General features: G+C 36.5%; 3 protein-coding genes across 3 annotated transcripts; 1 reads left to right on the forward strand and 2 right to left on the reverse strand.

The window, feature by feature from the left end:
- Nucleotides 1-12715: 12715 nt before the first annotated feature.
- Nucleotides 12716-13782, reverse strand: LOC110783909 (glycosyltransferase family protein 64 C3). The gene has a single exon (XM_021988293.2). It carries the CDS (start codon nucleotides 13780-13782, stop codon nucleotides 12748-12750), a length of 1035 nt encoding a protein of 344 aa, XP_021843985.2. The 3' UTR covers nucleotides 12716-12747.
- A 297-nt stretch (nucleotides 13783-14079) lies between these two features.
- Nucleotides 14080-18262, forward strand: LOC110783911 (uncharacterized). The gene is made up of 3 exons (XM_021988295.2): nucleotides 14080-14294; nucleotides 15950-16084; nucleotides 17789-18262. The coding sequence occupies exons 1-3, from the start codon at nucleotides 14103-14105 to the stop codon at nucleotides 17873-17875; spliced, it is 414 nt and encodes a 137-aa protein (XP_021843987.1). The 5' UTR covers nucleotides 14080-14102; the 3' UTR covers nucleotides 17876-18262.
- Nucleotides 18263-22040: 3778 nt separating this feature from the next.
- On the reverse strand, nucleotides 22041-22943 carry LOC110783910 (protein SMALL AUXIN UP-REGULATED RNA 9). The gene is made up of 3 exons (XM_056834483.1): nucleotides 22848-22943; nucleotides 22484-22532; nucleotides 22041-22435 (listed from the first exon to the last, which is right to left on the reverse strand). Exons 1-3 carry the CDS (start codon nucleotides 22941-22943, stop codon nucleotides 22041-22043), a joined length of 540 nt encoding a protein of 179 aa, XP_056690461.1.
- Between the last annotated feature and the right edge of the window lie 2832 nt (nucleotides 22944-25775).

The raw sequence follows: 25775 nt of genomic DNA on the forward strand, positions 1-25775 counted from the left end.
GGTTTGCAGTCTAGAAGGGACAAGAAAAATATTGTTCTTGGGAGAAAAGAAAAATGTGTAATGCTGGGGAAAACCAAGGGAATTTCAAGAGGAATATGAATGAAAATGGGAATGGGAATGGATATGGAAACTTTCAAGGAAGGAACAAACAGGGGCACAACAATAGGAACCAATCGGAGAAGGTGTATCACTGTAAGATGTGCAATAACAACCATCCTGGTAGGAATTGTAAGGGAGAATTAATGAACGGTAACTATTGTTAGAAAAAGAGGCATAGGAAGTATGAGTGCTTTACTAAACGGAAAAAGGAACAAAATGGTAATGAGAGTGCTAAACAGGTGAAGTCGGGATTTAACCAGTCAAGAAATTAGAGTTTGAAGCCTATAGGGTCGTAAGACAGCCAAGGAAACCTCCATAAGTATGTTAATTAGAATAACAACCATAACAAGGCCCCGGGTAAACTGTCTGTGATAAGTCGAAATGAAGCTGAACAACCCGTTGACTTAGTTTCTGTTACTATTCTATTAACTCTGTGCTAGTTAGAAAGTTATGTGATTCAGGGAAAGCTTATTCTTTTGTTTCGTCATCTCTTATTAAGAGTCTGAAGTTAGTAGATTTTGAATGATTGATTTACCTGTTATTAGGCCTACTGGTGTAACCATAAGGTGTATAAGATTATTTAAGAACTTGTCTTTGAAGACAAAAGATTGTGTTTTTCCTTCTGATTTGATAAAAGTTTAATCTGAGGGACCTGGATGTAATTCTGGGGATGGACTGGCTAAGTTTGTACAAGGCTAAGGTAGACTGTGAAATGCAGAAAGTAAGTTTAAGGAACCCTATTGAAAGGTTGAGCTCATGTAGATGTTTTGAGAAGTCCAAGAACCTTAGTTATTTCTGTAATGCAAGTGAGGAAATTGATGAATAGAGAGTGTGAACGATTTTTCTGTAGTGTGTTAGAGGTGAGTAAAGAAGTTGAAGTTAAAATTGAGGATGTTGCCATTGTGAGTGGATTCATTGATGTGTTTCCGAGCGAAATTGCAAGTATGTTACCAGCTAGAGCATTTGAGTTCTCTACAGAGTTAAATCCTGAAACGACACCTATAAATTATCTAATTAGGACACAATTGCAAGAGTTGTTTCGTTAAGGAGTATGTTAGGCCTAGTGCGTCACCGTGAGGAGCTCCTGTGTTGTTTATTAAGGAGAAAGATAAGAGTATCGAATTATGCATTGATTTTAGGAAATTAATCACCATCAAGAACATGTATCCTTTGCATAGGAGAGATGAAATATTGGATCAATTGAATTGGGCGAGTGTGTTCTCGAAGATTGGTTTGTGTTCGAAGTATCACCAATTAAGGATAGCTGATAAGGGCCTAAGACCTCATTAGGACTCGTTATTGTCATTATGGGTTTAGAATAATGTCTTTTGGGTTAAACAATGCACCTGCCATAATTATGGATGTGATGAATAAGATTTTCCACGAATTCCGAATTAAGTTCGTTATTATATTGATGATATCCTGATTTATTCAAGGAATGAGAAAGAGCATGTCAAACACTTGGGAATTATATTGGAGACGCTTAGAAAGAATTTATTTTATATGAATTAAGTATACGGATCTTGAAGTCATGTGTGTATAAGTAACATCGACGGAAAAGTGACGACTAAATTGATTGAAAACTACGTTACTTAAGGGAATAAAATTAAGAGAAGATTCGAGTGGTCCAGGATCGTTAGAAATCATTTGTTGTCTTGAAAAGATGAAAATGTATGAATTGGTGGAAGTGCTAAGAGTTAAGACCAAGAGTGATGACATAAGGAGGTTTGGTAAAAAGGAAAAGTTGACCAGAAAGAGTCTCTGTAGATCCTGCTAAGATTCAAGATGTGAGTGAGTGACCTACTCCAAAGAACGTGTCCGATATTTGAAGTTCTCTAAGCCTAGACGACTATTATAGGAAGTTGTGAAAGACTTTTCGAAGTAAGCAAAACCAATGACCAACTTGATGAAAAAGGAATCGAATTTCAAGTGAAGTGAGAAATGTGAGGAAGCTTTCTAGATTTAGCTGTTGTCGCGTCAATTGAAACCTTATAAGGCTAATTACCAAACCCATGACTTAGAGATAACTGTTATGGTGTTATCTACGAATATTTGGAGACATTACCTTTATAGGGCAACTTGTAAGATCCTTACCGAGAACAAAAGTCCGAAATTTTGGCAATAAGGTCCAGTTGAATCTTGGGGACGACATTGAAATGAGTATTTATTTCCACCCTGCAACCGATAGACAGACTGAGATTACTAACGGAATATATGTTGAGATCCTGTGTTATTGACTTTAAGGGTAATTGGGAAGACCAACTAGAGTGATTGAATTTCTTGCAACAATAGTTACTATGCGAGCTTTAAGATGGAACCTGTTGAGGCATTGTGTGGAAAGAAGTGTAGAAATCCCACTTGCTATGATTTTAATGGAAATATAGCTTTGGGGGCATGATTCGTTGAAGTAGAAATATCCAAAGTCATTCCCTGGGGTGAGTTACGAGGGCGTAACTCGTTTTCTTTAAGGGGGTAGAATGCGATAGAAATTCGCGCTTTTTACCTATTTTATGGAATTTTTATGCATTTTATTGCTTATTTTAGCAAATTTTACAAGTTAATGCAAAGCAAATAGATTCTCCGCATAAGAAAAGGTGTTCATGAGTAACACAAATAGCTTTGAGTTGGCAAAAGAGTGCACATCGGTGGCACAAGTACTTATCTAGTAAGAATAAGTTAAAAGCTTTTGGGAAAAATGCGGGAAATTTCGTGTCAAGTTTCGGGACGAAACTTCTTTTAAGAGGGGTAGATTGTAATCCCCCGTAAATTTATAAATTTTATTAAATATATTTTAACGTATATTATTTATAATTAAATAGAATTTATGAAGTTTAGTAATAAATATATATTTAACGTAATTTATTTTATACGTTCTAAATATTTCAACGTTTTATGAAATCAAGAGTAATTTTAGAATTTTACGTTGAAAAGAAATCGAATTACGAAAACCGATTGAATTTAGAAAACGATCCTAATTGATTTTGGATTGAAATCCTAATTCTAAGCCCACTTGGAAAAGCCCAAACTATAAGACCCAAAACTCTTCCTCCCTACTCTTATTGTACGTAAAAAAAAAAACAAAAACAAGAAAAAAAAAAAAATTACAAACACTCCCTCCATCAAATTCACGTGAACTAGAAAACCCTTAACCCTCCTTCCTTCAACTTCACGTGAACCCTCAAAACTCCACCCCAGCCGCCGGCAGCCGTCACCACAAGCCGCACCACCGCTGCTCTCCTCCGACGCCCGGCTTCCTCCTTCGTTCGGTAATCCTTCCACCTCCTCTTCTCTTTCGTTTTCTTTCTTTCGATTTGCCCTCCTTATTCATGGGTTCTGTTTTGCGTGTTCCTCTCGCACACCACCACCACCTGGTCGCCGCTACTACTCCACCACCTTGCCGCGCCGTTGAGACGCCTCCATGCTTGCTGCGCCGGTAATCTCTTATTCCTCCTCCCTCTCTTGCTTCATTCTTTCTCTTGTTCGTTTTCTACAACCTTACTCGATTGTTTATGCGTTCGCAGCCACCAGCGCACCTCCGTGTGCAACCCTGTCGCCCAGCCGCGCCTCCAGCCGCGCCTCCAGCCATGCCTTCGTCCTTCCTCTCTCCTAACTTTTGGTTATTTCCTTAAACCCTAAACTAAATAATGAATTTAATTACGTTTTAATAATTTAATTATGTTTCTTGAATTAAAATTATAACTTTTATGATTTGATTATGAATTTCAAGAATTATATGTTTGCATAATTAAATTATTAATTTTCAGATTATATAAATGCATTGAAATATTGATTTTTAATTATTTAAAGTATGAATTTTAAGGTTTTTAATAATTTTAAATCATGGTAGGATGTTTAGGAATTATTAAAGTTATTGTTTTTATGATTTCAAACATGTTAATTATGTTTTGGAGCAGTTTGAAAGTAGTTATATTGCTGGAAATTAAAGTATGATGTTTGCGAAGAGTTTTCAACGAATTTCAATCATTGATTCAATAATTATTATGCTAGGAAATCAAATACTCAAGTTTTGATGTTGGGGAATGTTCTAAGTATATTTAGGATGTATTTGGAATGCTTTATTATGGTTGCGAATGATTAGAAATTGATTGGGATTACTTGTTGGTTGTTTTAGGCGGAGAATTTTCTTTAGGCGATATTTGAAAGTGTTAAAGTGGCCTATTAGTTGTTTATACAAGGTACGTACATACCTGTGTGCTTGGAATGTGTGCTAATTGTTGAAACCATGTTGAATCTTGTTGTTGAACTTGGTGATGTTGATATTATGGACGAACTGGGTTATATTGAATGTGCATGTTTAATACTGTTGGACAAACTTATTGAACTTATTTTGCACTATAAAAACTGTAACATGTTAGTATGGATGTTTGATACAAACATGTTGGTTGGGAACACTAGATTATTCTATATGATTGGGTTGGATCGATTGGTTGTTGTTCCCTTTCTATCTTTTCACTACTTTATAAGGGCGGAGGACCTTGTTTAGTAGGTTGAAACTTTATGCCCATATACAGGGTTGCTCATGGTTAAAGGAAAGGTTGGTTAAGTTGGAATGAGTCTTGATTGATGCTTTTATGATCACTTACTTAATTCCAAGATAAAAACAGTTGTGAACAAATGTGAATTGTCTGTCTTATGTAATGGTTGAGTCATAACGGAATCTCAATTTATAAATCATGTAAAGTGAAACTGAATAGCAATAGCTTTAGACTGTGCACGTCTGAAGTGACGGACAAACAGGAGTTGGGGTTCATGGTGGTAGCCCATGGCCTTTTCTGGAACCGGATTGATCACCGTGTCCTATTTTTATTTAAACGTTCCTCGATATCGCAGGTCACTGAGGTTACGGAGTCGCGCCCGTACCTCGTCTTCCTTAGTGAAGACTTCTGGATGGTCAACTCGGTCCATTGTCTATTTCAACTAAAATAATATTATGGTTATCAAGTCTAGCTTAGTCTAGTCAAGTATAGTCGTCAAATTATTATGTTTTGTCTGTCCTTACTTATATTTATTAGTATCATGTTAGGGTTGTTGGTTTGATAGTATCATGCTAGGATTGTTGTTGTTTTAGTATGTAGTACTCAGCTTTGCTGATTACGTGCTTTGTTTGTGTGTGTTGATCATGGCTATGCCTTATTGATCCTGTGATGACCCATCTTTGGTGAGCAGTCTCTAAGGATCAATAAGCGTTGCCCATCTACAGGTTTGAAGATGATGCATCATTGGGATCGGGATTAGAGAGCTTGTAGTTCTATTTGTTTAATTAAGTGATTTAATTTGTTAACTTGGATTTGAAATTTGTCGTACTATTCGTATTTCCTTAATTCAGTTAATTGGTTTGGACCTAATATGTAATAGATTATTTATGAACCTAAAAGTTAGTTTTATGTTTTCCGCTGCAAAATTCTGAATAAGCCGTTACGTTTTCACACGGGCGATAATGCCTTGATAATTCTCTACGTTTTATATTAAAAGATTATTTTAGAAAAGAGAGAATTGTCGGGGTGTTACACTCACAGCCTCAAATAGTTTCTCAAATTCCCTAATCCAGTTTTCCAGGAAGGTTGGGTCTGCTTGCCCATTGAAATACGGTGGCTTAACCTTAGAAAGTCTTTCAAACATTTCCCCTGCAGAATCGGGGCGCTCAGTTCTCTCCTGGGTTAGCTTTTCCGCCAAGAGGCGAATCGCAGCAGCTAGATCATTGTTGTTGGCCATTCTAGAACGCGACCTGCAATTAGTATACTCTACTTTAGGTTTGAAACATCACCTATACGTTATCCCATACAATTTAATACTTGAATTGGCCATAAAGATCGCCTCAACCAACAATGTTCACATTAATACACATCATTTACGAAGGCACGACAATCGTTTACAAATGTGCAACGATCGTCTACAAGATGCAATAATCATTAAAAAAAAAAAATACTCATCCTCAATAGTTCACGAAAGACATTCACACTGCACGTAAGGCATAACATTTTGAATTATATTGGTCATGAGGGTCTAGATTGGCCCTCACTTCCTTTATGTACTCATCATTTAATATTATTGTGGCAATTAAATTGATCCACAATTCACATTGAGTATGCAAACAATTAATCCATGACGTACTACCTAGAGGTTGGAGTATTATGGAATCCTCAAAATAGAATAAAGAACACTTCCTTGAAAACTTTAACTTTTATTGCTAACTCCATAGAGGTTTATTACATCCTCGAAAATAATAAAGAACATTTCAAACTTCAATAAACTTAAACCTTAAACAGTTGTAGCTTTGCTACTTATTCTTTAAAACATAAAAGAGCTAATTAACTATTTATGACTTCAAAATATTTGTGGCCTCTTGCCTATCCATTGCTCCTGAGACTTGCGGAGTGAAATTTAGATCTCAAGATCATCGAACTCTTCTTCAGGGTCTTCATCGGGGTCTTCCTCAGGGTTTGCATCTTCACCCATGTCTTCATTTTGATTAGGCTCACTTGCCATCTCCTGTTCACTTTCGAGTTCTGCATTCGAATCACTAGAGATCTCAATGGTTGGCTCATGAGCCGCTGAGTTAGGATTCTCTGCCTCAACACCTACATTCTCATTCTCCACAGCTACATCATTTTCCTCTAGGTTATTATTTACACTAATTCCCATAGGTTCTTCTGTAACTGAATCCCCAACATGACTCCCTACGATTTTACCGTCTCTAAACCCACTTTCTGCTGCTTCAATAATGGTGGTCAGAATTTCTGAATCATATTTCCATCTACCATCCCAAGTTCCATACTTAACCAAGTTTGGAGTTCCATTATCAGAATGCATGTCTTTAAACTTTTCCTTGAGTTCTAGGTATGGAAATTTGTTAGGTAAGCAATTAATGATAGTGGCTGCTATGATATCCTTTCTCATTAAGATAGGTTGCCCTTGAACCTTAGCATAATATTCACATCCAAACACAATTTTTTTCACATAAATATCTGGGGTTTCTATATCAAGTTTCTCGAAGGATCCTATATTGGTATACTTGGAAAGAAACATTTTATTCCTGAAATAAACAATTCAAGGTCTCACTAACGATTTTCCAGCCAAAACATAAACAAGGTTCAGTAATCGATAAGTTTGGTGGAATCAAACAATTCTTTATGCACTTGTAAATGTAACACTTAAACAATTAGCACATGCACATACATAACAATCAATTTCTTATCATTGACTAGCTACTAATGTACATATAATTCTATCTTATATGCCCTTCTTATACTACCCATCTCTCATAAACTAAAGCATTAGAATCATTTATATAACGAAATAAAAGAACGAAAATATAATAAAATTATAACGTAGCGAATAAATTCGAGAATAAAGTTATTAATTCAAAAAGATTTATATTTCCTAATTAACGAATTCTAACTCTTGAAACAACTTTAAAAAAAATTGAACTCCTTTTTAAAAAAAAAATGTATTCATATGATTTTTATTTATTTGTTTGAATAATAAATAATAAAAAATAAATGTCCAAAGTATCACTTTAACTTGGAAAAATAATTTGATTTCGAACGTAAATAAGGAATATCGTATACTTTCAAACAAGGTAAAATGAAATCGGCCCCCCAAAAAAAAGTACCAATTTTTGAACACTATAATCCGTAGAAGCTCGATTTTTAAGAAATCTATTTTAAATAACTAGGTAGTTAGGCGCCTAAAAATTTATTAAAGTAAAACCTTAGCTTCTAGATACCACTTTGTAACACCCCGACAATTCTCTCTTTTCTAAAATAATCTTTTAATATAAAACGTAGAGAATTATCAAGGCATTATCGCCCGTGTGAAAACGTAACGGCTTATTCAGAATTTTGCAGCGGAAAACATAAAACTAACTTCAGGTTTATAAATAATCGATTACAGATTTAGTCCAAAACCCATTTAACTGAAATAAGGAAATACGAATAGTACGACAAATTTCAAATTTAAGTTAACAAACCAAATTACTTAATAAAGCAAATCTAACTACAAGCTCTCTAATCCCGATCCCCAATGATGCATCATCTTCAAACCTGCAGATGGACAATGCTTATTGATCCTTAGAGACTGCTCACCAAGATTGGGTCATCACAGGATCAATAAGGCATAGCCATGATCAACATGCACAAGCAAAAGCACGTAATCAGCAAAGCTGAGTACTACATACTAAATCAATAATAATCCTAACATGATTCTATTAAACGAACAATCCTAACATGGTACTAAATAAAACATAAGCAAGGATAATCAAGATATATTGACTTGAAGACTATGTTTGACTGAACTAGACTTTTGTATCATTAACATTATTTAAATTGAAATAGTCAATGGACTGAGTTGTCTACTAGAAACTTCTTCTTCTTCACTAAGGAAGACGAGGTACGGGCGCGACTCCGTAAACCCCAATGACCTGCGATATCGAGGGACTTTTAAATAAAAATAGAACCGGTGATCAATCCGGCCCCAGAAAAAGCCATAGGCGACCCATGACCCCAACTCCCGATTGTCCGTCACTTTAGACGTGCACAGTCTAAAGCTATTGCTACTCATGTTCACTTTACATGACTTAACTTTTAATACTTGGTTATGACTCATCAAACATAAATATTATATTCAACAAGTAAACGCAACTTCTTCTATCTTTGAATTAAACAAGTGATCACAGAGACGTCACACAAGACTTATTCCAATTAATTCAACCTTTCCTTTAATACTGATACAACCCCTCTATATGGGTATAAGGTTTCAACTTACTAAACAAGGTCCTCGGCCCTTATAAAGTAGTGAAAAGCTAAAAGGGAACAATGAACAATCGATCTGAATCAATATATATAATAATCTAATGTTCCCAACCAACATGTTCGCATCAATCATCCATACCAACATGCTATAATTCTCATAACGAAATATATATGCTTAACATGTCCATCCAACAATATTAAACATGCACTTTCAACATAACCTAGTTCATCAACAATTTCAACATAACCAAGTTCCTCAATCGTTTCAACATAACGAAGTTCATAAATCATTTCAATATGGTTTCAACAAATCACACACATTCCAAGCACACAGGTATGTACGTACCTTGTGTAAACAAACTGATAGGCCACTTTAACGAACTCAAAAGTCGCCTACAGAGAATTCTCCGCCTAAAAACAACCAATAAAATTCCCCAATCAATATCCAACAATTTACAGCAATACTAAAGTACTCTAAATACACCCTAAACATATTTTGAACCATCCCAATATCGAAACTTAACTAAATAACCTCCAAGCATAATAACTATTAAACTAATGATCCCAAAACGTTCTAAACTCCAATAAAACATTCCTTTTAAAATTTCCAGCAATATAAAATAATTTCAAACGTCCACAAAACATAATGAACGTTCTTAAAATCATAAAAATAATAGCTTTAATAATATATAATCATTCGATTATGATTTAAATCATTAAAAACCTTAAAATTTCACACTTTAATAATTAAAATCATTATTTCATTTCAATTACCTAATCTGAAAATTAATAATTTAATTATGCAAACCTAAAATTCTGAAATCCACAATTAAATCATAAATCTTATAATTTAAATTCAAGAAACGCAATTTAAATTATTAAAACGTTATTAAATTCATTATTTAAACATAATATGTAAATCTGAAAATTCTAGTTAAATCATAGAAACATATAATTTAAATTCAAGAGCATAAATTCAAATTAATAAACTTAATTAAAAGATTTAAATAACTTAGGGTTTAAGAAACAACCAAAAGAGAGGGAATGGGTTGCTGGCCGGCGGCAGTGGTGGCGGAAGCAGGCGGGTGGTCTACGGCGCGGCGGACAGGCGGCGCGACGCAACTGGTGGCTGACACTAGTGATGGTGGCGAGGGGAGTGTGCTTGCGTGGAGGAGGAAGGAGGGAGGAGCAGGCCGAGCGGGCAGGGCCACAACGACGGTGCAGGCGGTGCGGCGCGGGGTAGACGCAGAAACAGCAACCAGGTGGCGGTGGTTGCGAGCGCTGGTGGTTGAGCAAAACAGAACTCATGATTAATTAAGGGAAGAAGAAGAAGAAGAAGAAGGGAGAAAGAAAGAAATTATAGACGAGAGGGAGGAGGAGGAATTACCGGGCACGGAGGAGCGACGGTGGTCGGGTGGCTGCGGCGGCTGGGACAACGGCGGTGGCTTGGTACAACAGGCTTTTGGGTTTTTACGTGAAGTTTGAAGAGGGTCTGAGGGTTTTGCTTTTCACGTACAGTTGAGACAAGGGGAGAGTTTGTTGGTTTTTCATTTCACGTGAAATGGATTAGAAAAGGGAGTTTTTGGGGGTTTTTTTATTTTTTTATTTTGGGCTTTTCCCACGTGGGGCTAGGATTAGGATTTGGGTTTTAGTGTTTGAGTCAAATCGAATAGGGTTGTTTTTCCGAATTCAACGAGTTTTCCTAATTCAAATTCTTTTCAACATAAAATTCTAAAATTATTCTTGATTGCGCAAACCGTTAAAATATTTAGAATATATTTAAATGAAATTAAATATACATTAAATATATAAATATAATAAAGTTCAAAAATCGTTAAATATTTAGAACGTACTTAAAATAAAATAAATATACGTTAATTATATATTCATTACTTAAAATTCATAAATTCTATTTAAATATAAATAATATACGTTAAAATATATTAATAAAATTTATAAATTTACGGGGGATTACAATAATTGAGTTTTTCCGTCCCCCATTAGTAGCTTCTCTTCTAGTCATCAACCCCAAGGAAAACAAAAAGTCCCAGAATTCATAACCTTAGATAAGCAATGAGATGCGCAAAAATTACGACAAGTGGTTTCCCCCACTAGCTATAATGTAAGTGGTGTGAATTGATAGGAATACTGAATCCATGGATATGGGGCATTTGTCTGTGTATAGAAGTGGATATAACCAAGCCTCTGCTATCTAAGTTTCATTTAAATGGTCGAGTGTGGAAGATACAGTACGAAAGACTACGCCAGATTTGCTTTAAGTGCGACCACCTAGAAAGATAGTGATTGCACGATCTTTAGAGAAAATGGAGAAGGGCAGGATGCGCCAAGGGTTAACAATGATTAAATTCAGGGAGTGTAACAGTCAAGCATGGTCAATCGAGACCAGAGGATGTGGATGTTGGTTCAGAGAGCTCCTAGACGAGTCAATAATAGAAATAAGTCGGTGCAGAATAGGCAACAACATGGGAATAAAGACAAAAAAAATGCAGAGTGATAATGGTTATTCTCGTCCATATATGCAAGTCCTAATTCGTCCCTTCGACGTGAATTATGGATGGAGTTGGAGAATGTCAAGAACTCGTACTCAGACCCTTGGTTTTTGGAGGGTGACTTTAATGATACTGCTCCGATGGAGGAACGCACTGGTATTGGAGGATCGGAAATGCAAAGGAATGTAATAGCTAAAGCTAAAAAAATGGCAATCCCTATCCCTATGAATGATATCGAAGATAAAATGTTTTGCTTGCTTAGTGCAAGGTCTTTCTCTGGAAACGGAAAATAGAGTTCCTTTCAACTGGATTTGGAAACTAAATGTAGCACCCAAAAATTCAAAAAAAAACTTTGGAAAATGTGTAGTGATGCTATCCCCACAAAAGAATTAGAAGTCATGCTTCGGTTCCACTCGAGTGCCAATTTTGTTCCCACCATACAGAAACTAGTGAGCATTTGTTCCTCTCTTGCCCATCTGGAGAAGATCTTCTTAGCCATCTCAACCATTCACATGGTTGGTGTCTCACTTCACTTGATCCCCATGTCTCCTTGCTTGATAACTTAATTCACATTAAGGACACCCTAGGGTGAGATTCCATAGCAAAATTAGCTAAAGTTTGGTGGTATATTTGGTATACTAGAAATGTCATAGTGTTTAAAAATGAAACAAGGTCAGTCACGAAAATTAGTTGTTTAATCATTAACCACATAAAGACGTGGTCAGAATTTGAAGATCAAGCCTCTATTTCCTTTCTTTCTAAGAAAAGTGCGGTCAAAGAAAAAATACAAGTGTCGTGGAATCGATCTCCCTCTGGTTACTTTAAATTAAAATTTGATGGTGCCAAAAGAGGAAGTTCATCCACAATTTTGGAGTTTGTTATTCACAATGATGAAGGAGCTTTGTTAGTGGCGGGAGCAAAAACTCTTCACCCGGAGGACTCCATCCTATTTGTTGAAGTTTCGACACTTCGAGAAGGAATTAAAAGTGCGGCGGCGACGGGGTGCAAAAATCTTATTATTGAAGGGGATAACTTGGTGGTGATCAACTCGATGAACTGAATTTGGCAGGTCTCGTGGGAGATTAGTGGGCTCGTTGGGGATGCTATCTTGGATTTATCGAACTTGAATTCATTTTCGGTCATTCATTGTTATCGGGAAGCCAATCAAGCAGCGGATTACTTAGCGGCAAAAGGAAGCTCTTGTCCTACTATGTCGTTATGGTTTTTGTCTTTTGATAATTCCCTCTCCATGATCATCCGAAAGGATGAGTTAGGTTTTCCCTACCAAATGGATTAACCTGGTTTTTTTCCATATAAATAAATAAATAAAAAATATTCAACATAAGCCATAAATCATTTGATTTCAACTAAAGGACTTGTTGATCACAAGGAACTAACTTTCCTCTTTTTTCACATAACCCTTGTTCGTTAACCGAATTAACCACCTTTCCGTAACTATACCTTAATGGCATTCTACCCAAAACCTTGTGAAATTCCCCTATACACTCGCCTCTTCTCTTTCGATGATCTCCGTGACCTCTTTTTGTACTACTCAATCCAACATCCACCTCTTTCTCTCGCTTTCCAATTGCTACTTCGTTCCTCGCGTCCCCCCAATCTCTAACACGGTCCGCTCCAACAAGGAGCGGGCCGTGCTCGGTCGCGTCAGCAACCACGACATTCATCAATATATCTTCACAATTACGCATATTATCAACCATGCCCCTCAACTCACTAAACTGTCCCTCTAACCCCTCACTCCCACAACTATACAAATACAAGTAGTCAACTTTTAACATCAAAAACTTAGTCAACACTATAGAATATCTATCTTGATGGACGGTGTAGATCCATTCCTTCCTCCTTAAATCCAAACCGTGCGATCTCGCAAATAACCCAATCAAACGGTCCTGATTCACCTGCCAAATCCTGAACGCAAACTCGATTGACTTGGGGTCCACCTCAACATCATCGTCACATATTAGAACCCCACGTGTCCTGATCCAATGGCGCGGAAGGAACCTTGAATTCAAACTGTTGGATTCTTGACGGAGCACGGTAACAGGCGCACCAGCGGAGTAGAGCAGCGATAAGTTCGAGGAGAGAGAATCTAGGGTTTCCCCCGGTGTCGATGGATTTCCCCAGAGAACTACGACGGCGGAGACAACCGGCGATGAAGCGTAAATTCCAGCGATCGTACTCAGGAGAGAGATACGGAGCTCCGAATACCCGTTGATGAGGACCGTTAGCTGATCGGATCGTAGTGATAGTGGATTTGGTAGGGTTCTTCGATCGCACGGGTTTGAATTCGGGGAGAGAGAACGAAATGAGAGAGTTGAAAGCGGGAGTAAGGTGATGATGACATAGAGGAGAGAGAAAATGTGTCTTCTCCTGGCTTCCATTGGAGAGCAGAGGAGAGGGAATTTCTTTTTCCGCTATAGGGGCGGAAGTCCAAAAGTATTGTTTGGCCGGGTTTTGAATTAATTGTTTCGGGTTGGCGGTTTATTGGTATTGGTCGTCTACTCGTGTATGTGTGTATGTGTATGTGTATGTGTATGTGTATGTGTATGTGTATGTGTATGTGTATGCGATTGATCAATCTCGGATATTAGCAAAAACTTTCTCACTTCTCAGAGTTGTAATTTTGTGTGGTGGAATCGTAATGGCAATGTGGTGAATAATGGTGAAGATGAAGGGTGATATTTGGCGGGGTTTTATGTGAATGTTAGCAGTTAGTACTGGTTGGTATTTGATGATTTTGAAGAAACTGATGGGAACAACAATGGCGGCTCTTTTGCCAAATGTGAAGTTTACTTTCTTGCCAAAAGGTCCATTATCTTCCAAATCAAATATAAAGAGGGTGATGGGCTTAAAGCCTGCGTTTTGCTCAGCTGTTCAGCAAGTGGAACAACAGGTATATCTCTCCTTTCTCTACACCTTTCTCTATTTGAAGCAATGAACTATATATGTTGTACCAAGAATTATGATTAAAAGCAAGTGAACTTTGCTTGGGTAGCTTATGAATGAAGGAAGTGTTCTTTTGAAATTAGGATTATGTACATTTTTTTAATGTACCTGCTAATTGGCTAATTATAGTTTACTCAATTGCTTGACAAATCATTGTTTGTGGGTGGTGGTGTTCTTGTGAGCGGCTCAAAATTGTCAGGAAGGCTGAAAGTTGGAATTTTGAAATGAGGGATGGTTTATATAGACTAAATAATGTACCAATATTGCTGATTGTTAGTGAGGGCCTGCGGGGCTTTAGGTAAGGGATCTTAGTAAGTGGCTCTAAACTTGAGTTGAGATCATGGCAAAGGAATGCATTTAAAAAGTTTAGTTCCTTACTTTCTCAAGTGTATGTAATGTGGCAAGTCACAACAATAAATAGTTAAGGAAAGTAGATAGTTTATTTATTTGTTTTCCGGAATGTGGGAAGTAGAAGTGATTATATAAATTTACGAGTAGTATGGAGGGAGAATATATGCTTGCTTGGTTAACAGTCGAGACATTTTAAGAATAGTTGGCTACTTGGCTATAGCTTAGAGCCTTAGATTGCTGCCCTGCTTGCCATATTTGGACTTGGACAAGGATATTACTCGTATTTAGGTTTATGTTGATATGGTTGTTATTGTTGCGACCATAGCGAGATGGTATAGTATTTGTACGAGTATCTTTTTGGATTATAATAGAGACATTACCACCCACCAGGATATCCCATAGCTGGGATGATGCTGGAGCTGGGGTCAGACTGCATGTACACCTGGGGAGGTTCTCCAAATACAAAGTCCTTTGCAAAAAGATGAAAGTAGTAAAGTAGCAGAAAGGCAACAATTTTTATAGGTTCAACATGTTTCATTCAGAATCTTTATTGACAGGTTTTTCTTAGTTCGAAGCTTAAACCCTGTTTCTATAGTAGTGAGAACTTTGATTGTGTGGAAGATTAGACACATGTTTCCGGGAGTATAACTGTGTAAGTTTGTGAAGTCCATAAACATCAGGGAAGGTCATGCCCTGCTATGTGCATCCTCCATGTGAATAAAATTTTGGCTTTTTGTACAGAAGTTCTTGGAGCCTTGAACTACTACTCTTCTTTCTTTTGCATAGCTCTCTGTATTTGTTATATCGACTTAATTATATAACTTCAAAGTGGCTTCTAAAATTCACTTCATGTACAAGAGAAGGTGTTAAAGGTTCATTGAGAATGAAACTAATTTCAAAGTTTATTACTTGTACAAGATCATAAATCTTTTTACCCAAAACTTGTTCCCAAAGGAAAAGTGATCTCAAACTACAGCTATATTCTCATCTTATCTCCAAAACACTATTACCGCAACTTCCTATTCTCTAGTTATTATTGAGATGACGGTCAAAACCTATTGGTCTCAAGCGACATCTTTAAGCAGAATGTAAATATTCTAATTACCGCATCTTGTTTGACTGTAGGAAAGTTGGAAGTACTGTAGTTTATTTCTGTTGAGCTGTATGTCTGTTGTTCCATTGATGAATTTTGTTTTTCTGTACACTTTGTTACCTTTCTCTTTAAATCCTAATTTAACTTGAACTTTTTAGGAGTCGAAGGTTGGAATTCTATGTGAACCTTGTAATGGAACAGGATGGCTACTTTGTGATTTCTGCAACGGACAAAAAACTAATGTGAAGTCCCCAACTAATAAGATCTACCGTCGATGTCCATCATGCAAAGCGGTAAGTATTAATGAACATTGCTATGTTACCATGTTAGAAAAACTCAAGACATGTTTTTGCTTGATTATATAAAGCACACATAAGATGATGTCTAGCTTTTGATTAATATCTCACATGTGAGACAATGAAGTGAAACCATAGTGGAGGCTTGCCCGTTATCTACATGTTAACCTCCAATGAGAGTATCAGCTGGAAAATTCACCATCTAGCATTAGTCCCCGCCTACTCCCTCACCGTTTTACACTTTCCACTCCTCCAGTGGTATCTTAAGAGTTAACTTAGTTTTAAGTAAAAACTAGTTTGTGGCCCGGGCGTTGCTCCGGGTTTTACTTTTAGTGGGATTTACTTATTTTAAATATGTGTATGTGGTGCTATTATCTGATTTCCATGCAAGATCAGTGGCCATCAACAAACTTCCTTCCCATATCCGAAAATCAAAATAAAGTCGAGTTCTCTTCTTGATGATTAGTTGATTATTATACTCTTGTCAATGTTTCCCTCTTTTGCACTCATAATTACACTCCATTACCCTAAGTTTTTTATTTTTTAAGCTTAAGTTGAGAAGAAAAGAATTGTACATTTATAAGTTAAGTAATTAATTTTCTTTTGTTTTTTTTTCCCTTTAATTATTCATTTTAAAAAAGTTGTATTTATTATTTAAATAGAAAGATATAACATCATTGTGGCTAGCTAAGATGGTAAGAATGGTAACTTTTAATTCAAGATGTCTAGTGTTCAATCCTTGCTATATGCTTTTTGGTTGTCAACTATATGTCATGATACAGAGTAGTGGTGATGTGGCGTAATAAGGAGGGATCTACGTGACACATATACGTTCTTATAAACGCCTTTTAATATATTAGTATAGATGTTCACACATGATCCCTCTGTTTACTTCTTTTTTGGTGCCTTACTTTCGGTCTATTCATTTACGCTATATTGGGATAATGAGATATGGAAGGAAGGGGAGGAAAGGGAGAGTGATTTATCCAGTTTCCTATTTGGATAATAATTAGGTTTGACTGGGGAACGGAAAGGAATAGGGGTTTCTATCTTCCTTCCCTCTTGATAGACCAAATCCTTCGCATTTTGAAATGATTCAGATTGAAAATAAATCCGCTTCTCTTGCTTCCCCTCATCTTTTGTGCTGTCAAAATACAAGGGTGGGGATTAGGGTTGCGTTGGCAGGGGGTGAGTGGGGAGCAGGGTAAGGTGGTGTAAGGAGGAAGGAGGGTAGTTTAGGATCCCTTATTGTAAGGGAGTGGTGTTAGTAAAAAGTTGGCAGTTTATAGTCGTTCAATTATTATTGGGTTGTCCGGAAAGATGTTAATGCTCAGAATTCGGACTTTGTTTTTCTTGCAAAATTTTAGTTTAAGGGAATTTCTCCCTCATTATCTTCTGCATGTTGATCGAGGCAGTTTCCCAAGATTTTGATCAACTGTAACATATCTGTCAGATAAACATGTCGTCGTCTTTGTTTTATTCCCTTACTCTCTTTTTCTCACTTAGGCTAGGATGATGGCTTTCTTCAAAGACTTCAGTAGGAGTCTGTCTGAAACGTAAATAGCTTTGACGTGAAACATGTCCTGTGAAGGGTGCCATAGATAGTCTTGATGTCCTCCATGTGCCCCCTCTTAATTATGGTGTTCTTCATAATTTCTTGATAAGATTGCCATGTAACTTTTCAATCGAATTTGCTTGCAGACTGGATATACATTGTGCTCGAAGTGTAAAGTATACAAATGTGTCACATTTCCAGATGAGAGTGATGGTGAACAGCTTTCATTTTGAGGATCAAACTCTTTATGGAAAACTAGCCTGTAGTTGATGGGAGTATGGGACCAAAGGTTGATGATAAGCTTGGCTAAGGCAGGATAATTCCAAGTTCATGATTTTTTTTTTTTTTTTTTTTTGCAAATGATATGCTTACCTTTTCGCATTTTTCTTTTTCTTATTGACCAGCAATATATTGAATTGACCAAATTAGTGTCTCACTTCTGAATCAGCTGCTCTCATTTTTCTGCTTTGGTCTAATGATGCTTTAGGTCATTAGGAAGCTGCCATAATGAATGGATTTTGTTGTTTGTAAGGCTTGTTGGGATATTTTAACTGAGAACATTTTTATACACATGTTTGTACAGAAAGTCTCGATTGTTGATTGTTTCATTGACAGTTAAACACTGTGATATTGTTGTCTGGGAACAACATACTGATTTTTGTGCTGCTTACTGCCCTTGGGTTGATATCTTACTTCCCATTAATCTCTTCAGAGGAGACAAGTTTTTAATTTCCTTTCTGAGTGGTGTAAATAGTGGAATCTAATTGAATATTAGCTTGGTTATAGTTCAGCAGAGAAGTAAAAGCGCCTGAACACTTGTGAATAACCCTAAACCGTCAGATAATGGCAAAACAAAGTTGTTTTCAGTACTTTCTATGCCAGCTTAGTTTGCATGCATCAGTGGATAAAAAGGCTTATTTGAAATTTGACAAAGAAACACATGAAGTCCAGACTGTGTTTTACTTGTGTTAGCTCTGTGAGTTGCATCAGTGGGTTGTCTTTTTATTCTCTTTGGTGACAAGGTGGTTAGTCTTGTGAGTTGTGACTAGAAACTTTCTAATGACCGCACCAGTTGTCCTGCAGTCTTTTCATTGATATTAGAATCTCTGTAGCTAATTCCAAAAGCGAGTAATTTTGAAAAAAATGAGCTAAAGAAAAAAAAGGTTTTCTAGGGCATTGCAAAACTTGTGGTATAAGAACTTTACTCAGTGATACATGCGGAATCGTGCTTTGGCAAGGAACTAATTTACCTGCTCAGATACTTGCTGTTTTGTGTAAATTACTCCGAAATATCACAGTCAATTGTTTTCCTAGTTAAATTGAATTTGCTGCAAGGAAGCCTCTGGCCTGAGCTCTTGTACAACTACACATTTGTTAACTTGTTATTAATCATATTGTTGCCTGTATACTGGAGCTTATCAGAGAAAAATCATTGCATATATGAGGGGAACTGTTCTATTTGTTTGAAGCTATATTTGTTGGATATGTAAAATCTTGGCTCAACCTCTTTCTAACGCACACATGTTTGATAGGCATAACTTATTTCTAACGACGTTTGATGTGGTAGTTTGTAACTTTAGGTTTTAAAGAACCATATTATGTTTCTTAGTAATAGTTTCTTATTTTTATGCTAAAGACTACAATCACAGAATCAGTTGGTCAAGCTCTAACCACAAATCCTTTCTGGATTGGCAAACTGCTGCACTTGTTATTAGGGACCCTTGGATGATCGATTTAGTAAGTGCTGGTCCTCCCTCTAGTTGTGGCTCTATTGATTGTGCATTTGAGTTCTTTGCTTCTGGTTAACGTGCATATAAAGTTCATGAGATTGATTCTAGAATTCTTTTTACTTCATTCACACGTCTACAGCACTGCGATTATTAGTTTGTTATGGAACAGAATGTTCTAGTTTCTTTTAGGAGCAGAGGAAGAAAAAATGTTGATAGACGCAAATGGGAATCGAACGCAGGTCTCTAGCACCACTCCCTGGACAGTTTACTAGATAATTCGGCTCCCACTCTTATGACAAAAATGTCATGAGGAATATCCTTGTAAGTTCTACCATTTGTTTTATTGCAAGTATCTTCCATTATCTTTCTATATGCATCTTCATATTATGGGCTGCTGTTGCATGGTAGACTCTTCAGGGACTTGTTTTGGAAACTATGCACGATGCTACTTGCTTGTGCCTCTTTATGTCAACCAAAGACTTCACATGGATCAAAGGTTAGTTACTTACCATGTGCTCTGTTGCTTAGTTTTGATTGGACAATAATGTTAATTATCCTGCACGAAAGCAGATGAATTTGTTTATCATTTCATAGATCTGAAGTCAAACAGAAACTTACATATTTGTTTATATTTTTTCAAATTCTGTCAGCGCATGTGAATCAATTAAGAGAACATGCTTTAGTAGCTCTGTTTACACTAGTTTATGGGAACTTGTAGATCCATTATGCTATTATAGTATAATCCTACTTGTTAGATGCACATTGGATACGATTCCTCCATGTTTATATGTTTTCTTCTGTGCCTGATTTTTTGGTCCTGTTGTACGGTAGTTTTTGTGTTGAAAACGGAGATTCTTGTTGTTAACTAATTATAGTTTGTCCAACTGTAATAGATGCTAGATCATATTTTTTCTAGAACTTATGTAGTTAAGACTGTTAGCATATCTCTTCGGAATATATTGCTGTTCGTATGTTTCTACAGTATTCCAGGAAGTAATCGGGTATCAAAACTAGGATTCTGATAGTGTATTATTTGAATCTATCTGATGACAATTTATGTTTGCATCCAAACTATGGCTAAGTGTTAATGCCTTAATGGTGAGTTAAGCCGAGCTTGAGGTTTAGCTTGGGGTAGCTCGGCTCATCTTGTAACACCCACATCTCGCCAAACGTCAAGTCTGTATAGCTTGATGAATTCAACTTTTAACTTGTCTCAAAACTTGATTTGAGCTCAAAAGTTAAAAATTAGTTAAAACAAATTGTGAAAGCTACACCTATTAATTGCACGAAAAAAATTTACAAATTTCAAAAATAGAATAGTTAGTTAAAAATTTGAGCTTACTTTGAGCCTACACTTCAAATGTTATAATATTGCCTCTGTACTCTATAAATTTATAAATCGCGTATAGATTAGTTAGTAAAGTTTCTGGAGATAGTACTTAAGAGGATAAGGCTTGAGATGGAACCCAGGCACAAAATCGTCTGAGATATTGATGTCTGCTGTTTGAAAGTGTATATATGAGCAAGATAAGACAATATCCACTAGAATACCGACATTATCAGACTTACCTTTACTGGGGTTTAAGGACGGGCCTGATGGATATCTTAGAGTTGCTGCGGCAGAGGAAGTCTCTTCCTGTTTGTGAGCTTAACACAGTATTTGAATTGATGGTTAGTTAACTTTAAATTGTTAACAGTTATTTTCAGATTGCCTTCAGATCAGGTTTCTGCATCTAAAAAACTACCATGATTCATGAATGAGGCCTTTTTCTGGGACTTCAATGTAGAGTTTATATTGTTTTGCTTATGCGTCTGAGAATATAGTGTAAAGAGTAACTCTAATCAGTGTGGTTTGGTTTGGTTTGGTTTGGTTTTGCAGCCTATTTTTGAGGTTGTCTTAGTGCATTTTGCATAGGTTGCTTCTCTACATACAGCTGATACATGTCTGTTTTTTTTTTTCCAAAATTTAAATATTTTTGGTATCTAACACCAAATAAAATTGACCAAAAGGAATTCCTTGACCAAATGGTCATCGAACTAAGTAAAACAAGATCAATATGGTGTCCAAGGAGAGAGAGAAAACTCACCTTTTGATTGCTTTTTTTTATTAGGTGTTACTTGTTAGATACTGTAATAGAACATGTTGGCTATTTAGCTTAAAGTTGTTATTTTACATGGAAAAAGAAGGGAGTTCTATTTTTTATCAACATATTGTACGGAAATCTATTGTTATGACTTTTTTTTATCTTGTCTTTTTTTATTTGCCCAATGAGCTTAGTTTGTTATGTTCTTATATTGCTTTTGATTTATTAGACCCGTAGACCCATTTATTGGTAGACTGCAACGTTTATACAGGAGAAAATTTTCCAACCATTTCATAGTCAATTGCATTTCAGGAGCAAAACAAGAATACAAAGTTATCAAGAACAACAAAAGTCTCAGTCAAAAAGTTGGAAGTTGAAAAGATATGGTGACTTCGGTTACGGTAACTCGGAAGTCATAACTATGCGTATTACACTGGCCGGTCGGTATCTAAAACTCGTCACATTACATGAGTTTTTCGGACATGATGTTATTTGTCAGCATGCTCTCTCACACATTCTCTATCAACCTTCTTCAATTCCTGCTCCTATTGAGGCATAAACAGAAGGTAGATAGTAATTACATATTATCTGCACATTGGGCTTGGGGGATGGTGAGATTGAGAGAGGCTCTGACTTTCTGAAGAGCCACATACAATCACATCATTTCTGCTAAACTTAAGACTTTGTTTGGCATTTGAACTGTTCTTTTCCTCCACCATCTTCAAGATATTTTCAAACACTTCCACTTCACAGGGAATCTTCAGAACACCTTCTTTCTGGTAACCAAACTCCTCCTCAGCTTCTTTCAGCAGGACACTAAATGCTTGGTGACTCAAGTACTTTGTTGGGATGACAAAGCGTTTCATCTCCTCACCGACTTGAACAGCTAAGAAACCTTTGGGTACGGCGTTGTTGCTTGGCACCCCATTGTTGGCTGATAGGTCGGTGAAAGAGAGCGTCCTCTTCAGAAAGTTAATGCCTTTGATGCTATTGCTTCTACTTAAAGAACCCTTTCTAGCATTGCTGCTGCTGCTGCTGTTGTTGTTGTTGTTGTTGTTGGAGTTGCTGTTATTGGCCTTAGCATCGTCAAGAGGCAGAAAGCCTTTGCTTGATATGCCGTTGTTGGCTGATAAGTCAGTGAAAGAGAGTGTCCTCTTCAGAAAGGTAATGCCTTTGCTGCTGTTTGTTCTAGTTAATGAACCCTTTTTACCACTACTGCTGCTGTTGGTGCTGTTACTGTTGTTGCTGTAGCTGTAGCTGCTATTGTTGTTGTTGTTGAAGCTGCTATTGTTGTTGTTATTGAAACTGGTATTGTTGTTGTTGTTGCTGTTGTTGTTGTCGGTGCTGTTGTTGTTGTCGGTGCTGTTGTTGTTGCTGGGGTCGCCATTAACGGCCTTAGCTTCGTGTGCTTGTTTCCTCCATTTCTTGAGCATCTGTTTGAGTCTCACAATGTCACTAATTTTGTTAGACTGTTTGGATGAGTCCATATTTTTTTTTGTAATTGTATGCTAAATACAGAAGACGACAAGCTTATCTCTCTGCAAACCCTTACTATTTATGGTGTTAAAGCTTTATGAAAGGCCTGCTAATCCAGATTTAGAAAAAGCCTATTTATAGAGGATACTGTCACTGAAGAATTAATACTTCAGATTAATTGTTTAATTTAATGCTTAATTATTGTACTCTTTGTTCTTGGTTGAAGATAAAGGACAGTTTTAGATCAGCAATTGTTTATAGTTTTATGGTGAGATCAGTAGGTTGTTGATTTATGAAGCTGCCCTTTTATTGGTTTTCGTAATCCTGATGTTTAATTACAAGTCTTAAGTTCACTCTCAAAGCCCCATCCTTAAGCTTTCTCATCATCCTTCTCACATTCTCTTCCTGATTTTAAGCTTACAAGTAACATGGGCAGTTTGTATCATTGATGAATTGGAGTGATTCTAGGAGTTCAATCAAGTCCCTCTTACCTGCCCAAGACTCTGCCCGACTAACGGAAAACGAACAGAATTTTTCCCGGGAGTTTAGAACGTCTACCCAATCACCATTTTCTCCCTACTTCGTTTTGTTTTCCGTTTTACATTACACTTCACATAAATAGGGACTAGTGAGTGACTTAGATGGCGTTTTGGGTTGTTGCATGTGAGTTAATCCAACCACCTATTACCAATAAGTTTTAGAATATGTCTTGAATCGGTTTGTCCCCTATGAATAATCCAACATGATTATGTGGAAAATAGAACATTTTAGGAAGTGTATCTTCCCTTAATTTTTGCAGACTAACACTACAAGAAATTGTACTATTAACGACGGGAAATCCCGTCGCGAAAGGCCAATAATTGTTGATTAACGACGGGATTTCCTGTCGCGAACCCGTCATAAAAGGGGACCGTCGTTAATAGAAAATCCCGTCGTAAAAGACATTTGCGACGGTTATTCCCGTCATTGTTTGGTTCTTAGCCCCGTCGCAAAAGGCTTTTGCGACGGGATTTTTGACCCGTCGTAATTAGGTTGTCGTAAAAGATACAAATTCTTGTAGGGTAAACAATACCATAATCATTGTTTTCTGATGGAGTTATACTTCCCATGATTTGTTTGAATGGTAATGAAGTTTAAGATATTGAAAAAGGATATTGCGTACTATTTTCTAGTAATTACAATAGGAAAGAGGTCTATTAGGTTAATTAATCATATGAATTCTGGTGTTTAACCGACTAAACTGTCAAACTCCATGTGGAGTGTGGTACTGCCTCTTGTACGTTCATATTTGACCCAAAATCTTTATTGCCACTTGGCTTTGATCAACTACATTAAATCCTAATTATTATTTTTATTTCATAAATAATATTGTACGGAATGAAATTAAGAGGTTAGAACATGGTTTCAATTTTCAAGTACTGGTTAATAAGCTAAAATACGGAGTATTAACCAACCCACTCGAGTAGCGGCATAATAGTGCCAACTGCCAAGGTTTTGGTTGACTAGTTCATGCATATGTGGTATTAGTACGTACCATTTCCATTTTAGTTTGCAATAATTACTTCCCGTATGATTAATTAACACATGCTCCTCAGTCTAAGAAAAGAATCAAATTTAATGAGGGAATACTGAGTTTTGCTTTAATTACTAATGAGTAATGTGCTTGTTTAGGGTTGACAATCTTTATGAGTGATGTAGAGAGAACTTTTGTGGGAGTTTTCCGAGTGTTGTTGAGCTTCTTCCATAGCACTGTACCTCCCCACTTCAAGAAAACGAGTTATTATATATCGATCGTATAAAACGTAATGGACCATAAAGTTAAGAAAACATAAGGTAGTTAATTTACCTATCATTAACGGTCAACAAAGTGTGGACGGTGTTTTCGGGGTCGGTGTTTGGACAATTTCCGACCGAACAAACGGTCGGTAACATATGATAGCGCCATCTGTAGGTGATGCTTTGGACTGTGTACTCCGTGGACTGTAGTAAAATTACAAAGGGTTTGTTTATTTCACTTAATTTCCCTTTTACTACGTAAAAGAGTAGCCAATCCTTGATCTACCTGTATAAGTTTACCTTCGGTTTTTCAAAGATAAGTAATGCACAAAAACCAATTAAACTAAATCTTCATTTACAACTTGATTCCAAGGGATCTATCACATGTATGAATGTATGATGGGAGAGGGTTTATTCTAAATGCAAGTTGTACGTGAATTTGTTGATGTATAAGATAATAAGAGAATCTCCAAGTATTTAGTCAAACTTTGGATGCTTGCTTTCAAGGTTTTCTTCTGTTTTTATTTCTACATCATCTTTCAAGTTTCAAGCATATGGTTTTTAATGTACTTGTTATAGTGCTCTAAGATTTGCTTTAAAATTGTAGACAGACGTTTTTTCTTTTTTCTTTTCATTCTTTGTTTGTTACTCGATCATTACGTATAACCTCGTAAAGAGAGTGTTGGATAGCTCAGTTGGTTAGAGCTTCCATCCCGATTTCAGGTGATCCTGGGATCGATTCTCATCCCCGCCCTTGTGGCTCATTCGCACAAAAAAAACGTATAACCTCGTAACACTTTAAATTTTACCTTAGGAAAACAAATATTTCAATAACTAATCAATGTAGAGTTAAAAAAAATTATGTTTGGCTTATTTTGACCTATTTTAATGGGGAAAAAGTAAGTTAATGGAGTTCAAGTTAAGAAATGTAAGACAAGTTCAAATAATTTAAGATAAGGTAAATTCATAATATGAAGATAAGCGTTTTCAGACTATTTCACACAAAAGTAAGTTTATAATTCATAAGACAAGTACGAGTGAGTTTTTTCAAATAAAATAAGTATGAA

Source organism: Spinacia oleracea, chromosome 1 (genome assembly GCF_020520425.1).
Source record: "Spinacia oleracea cultivar Varoflay chromosome 1, BTI_SOV_V1, whole genome shotgun sequence".
In the NCBI taxonomy this organism is placed as follows: domain Eukaryota; kingdom Viridiplantae; phylum Streptophyta; class Magnoliopsida; order Caryophyllales; family Amaranthaceae; genus Spinacia; species Spinacia oleracea.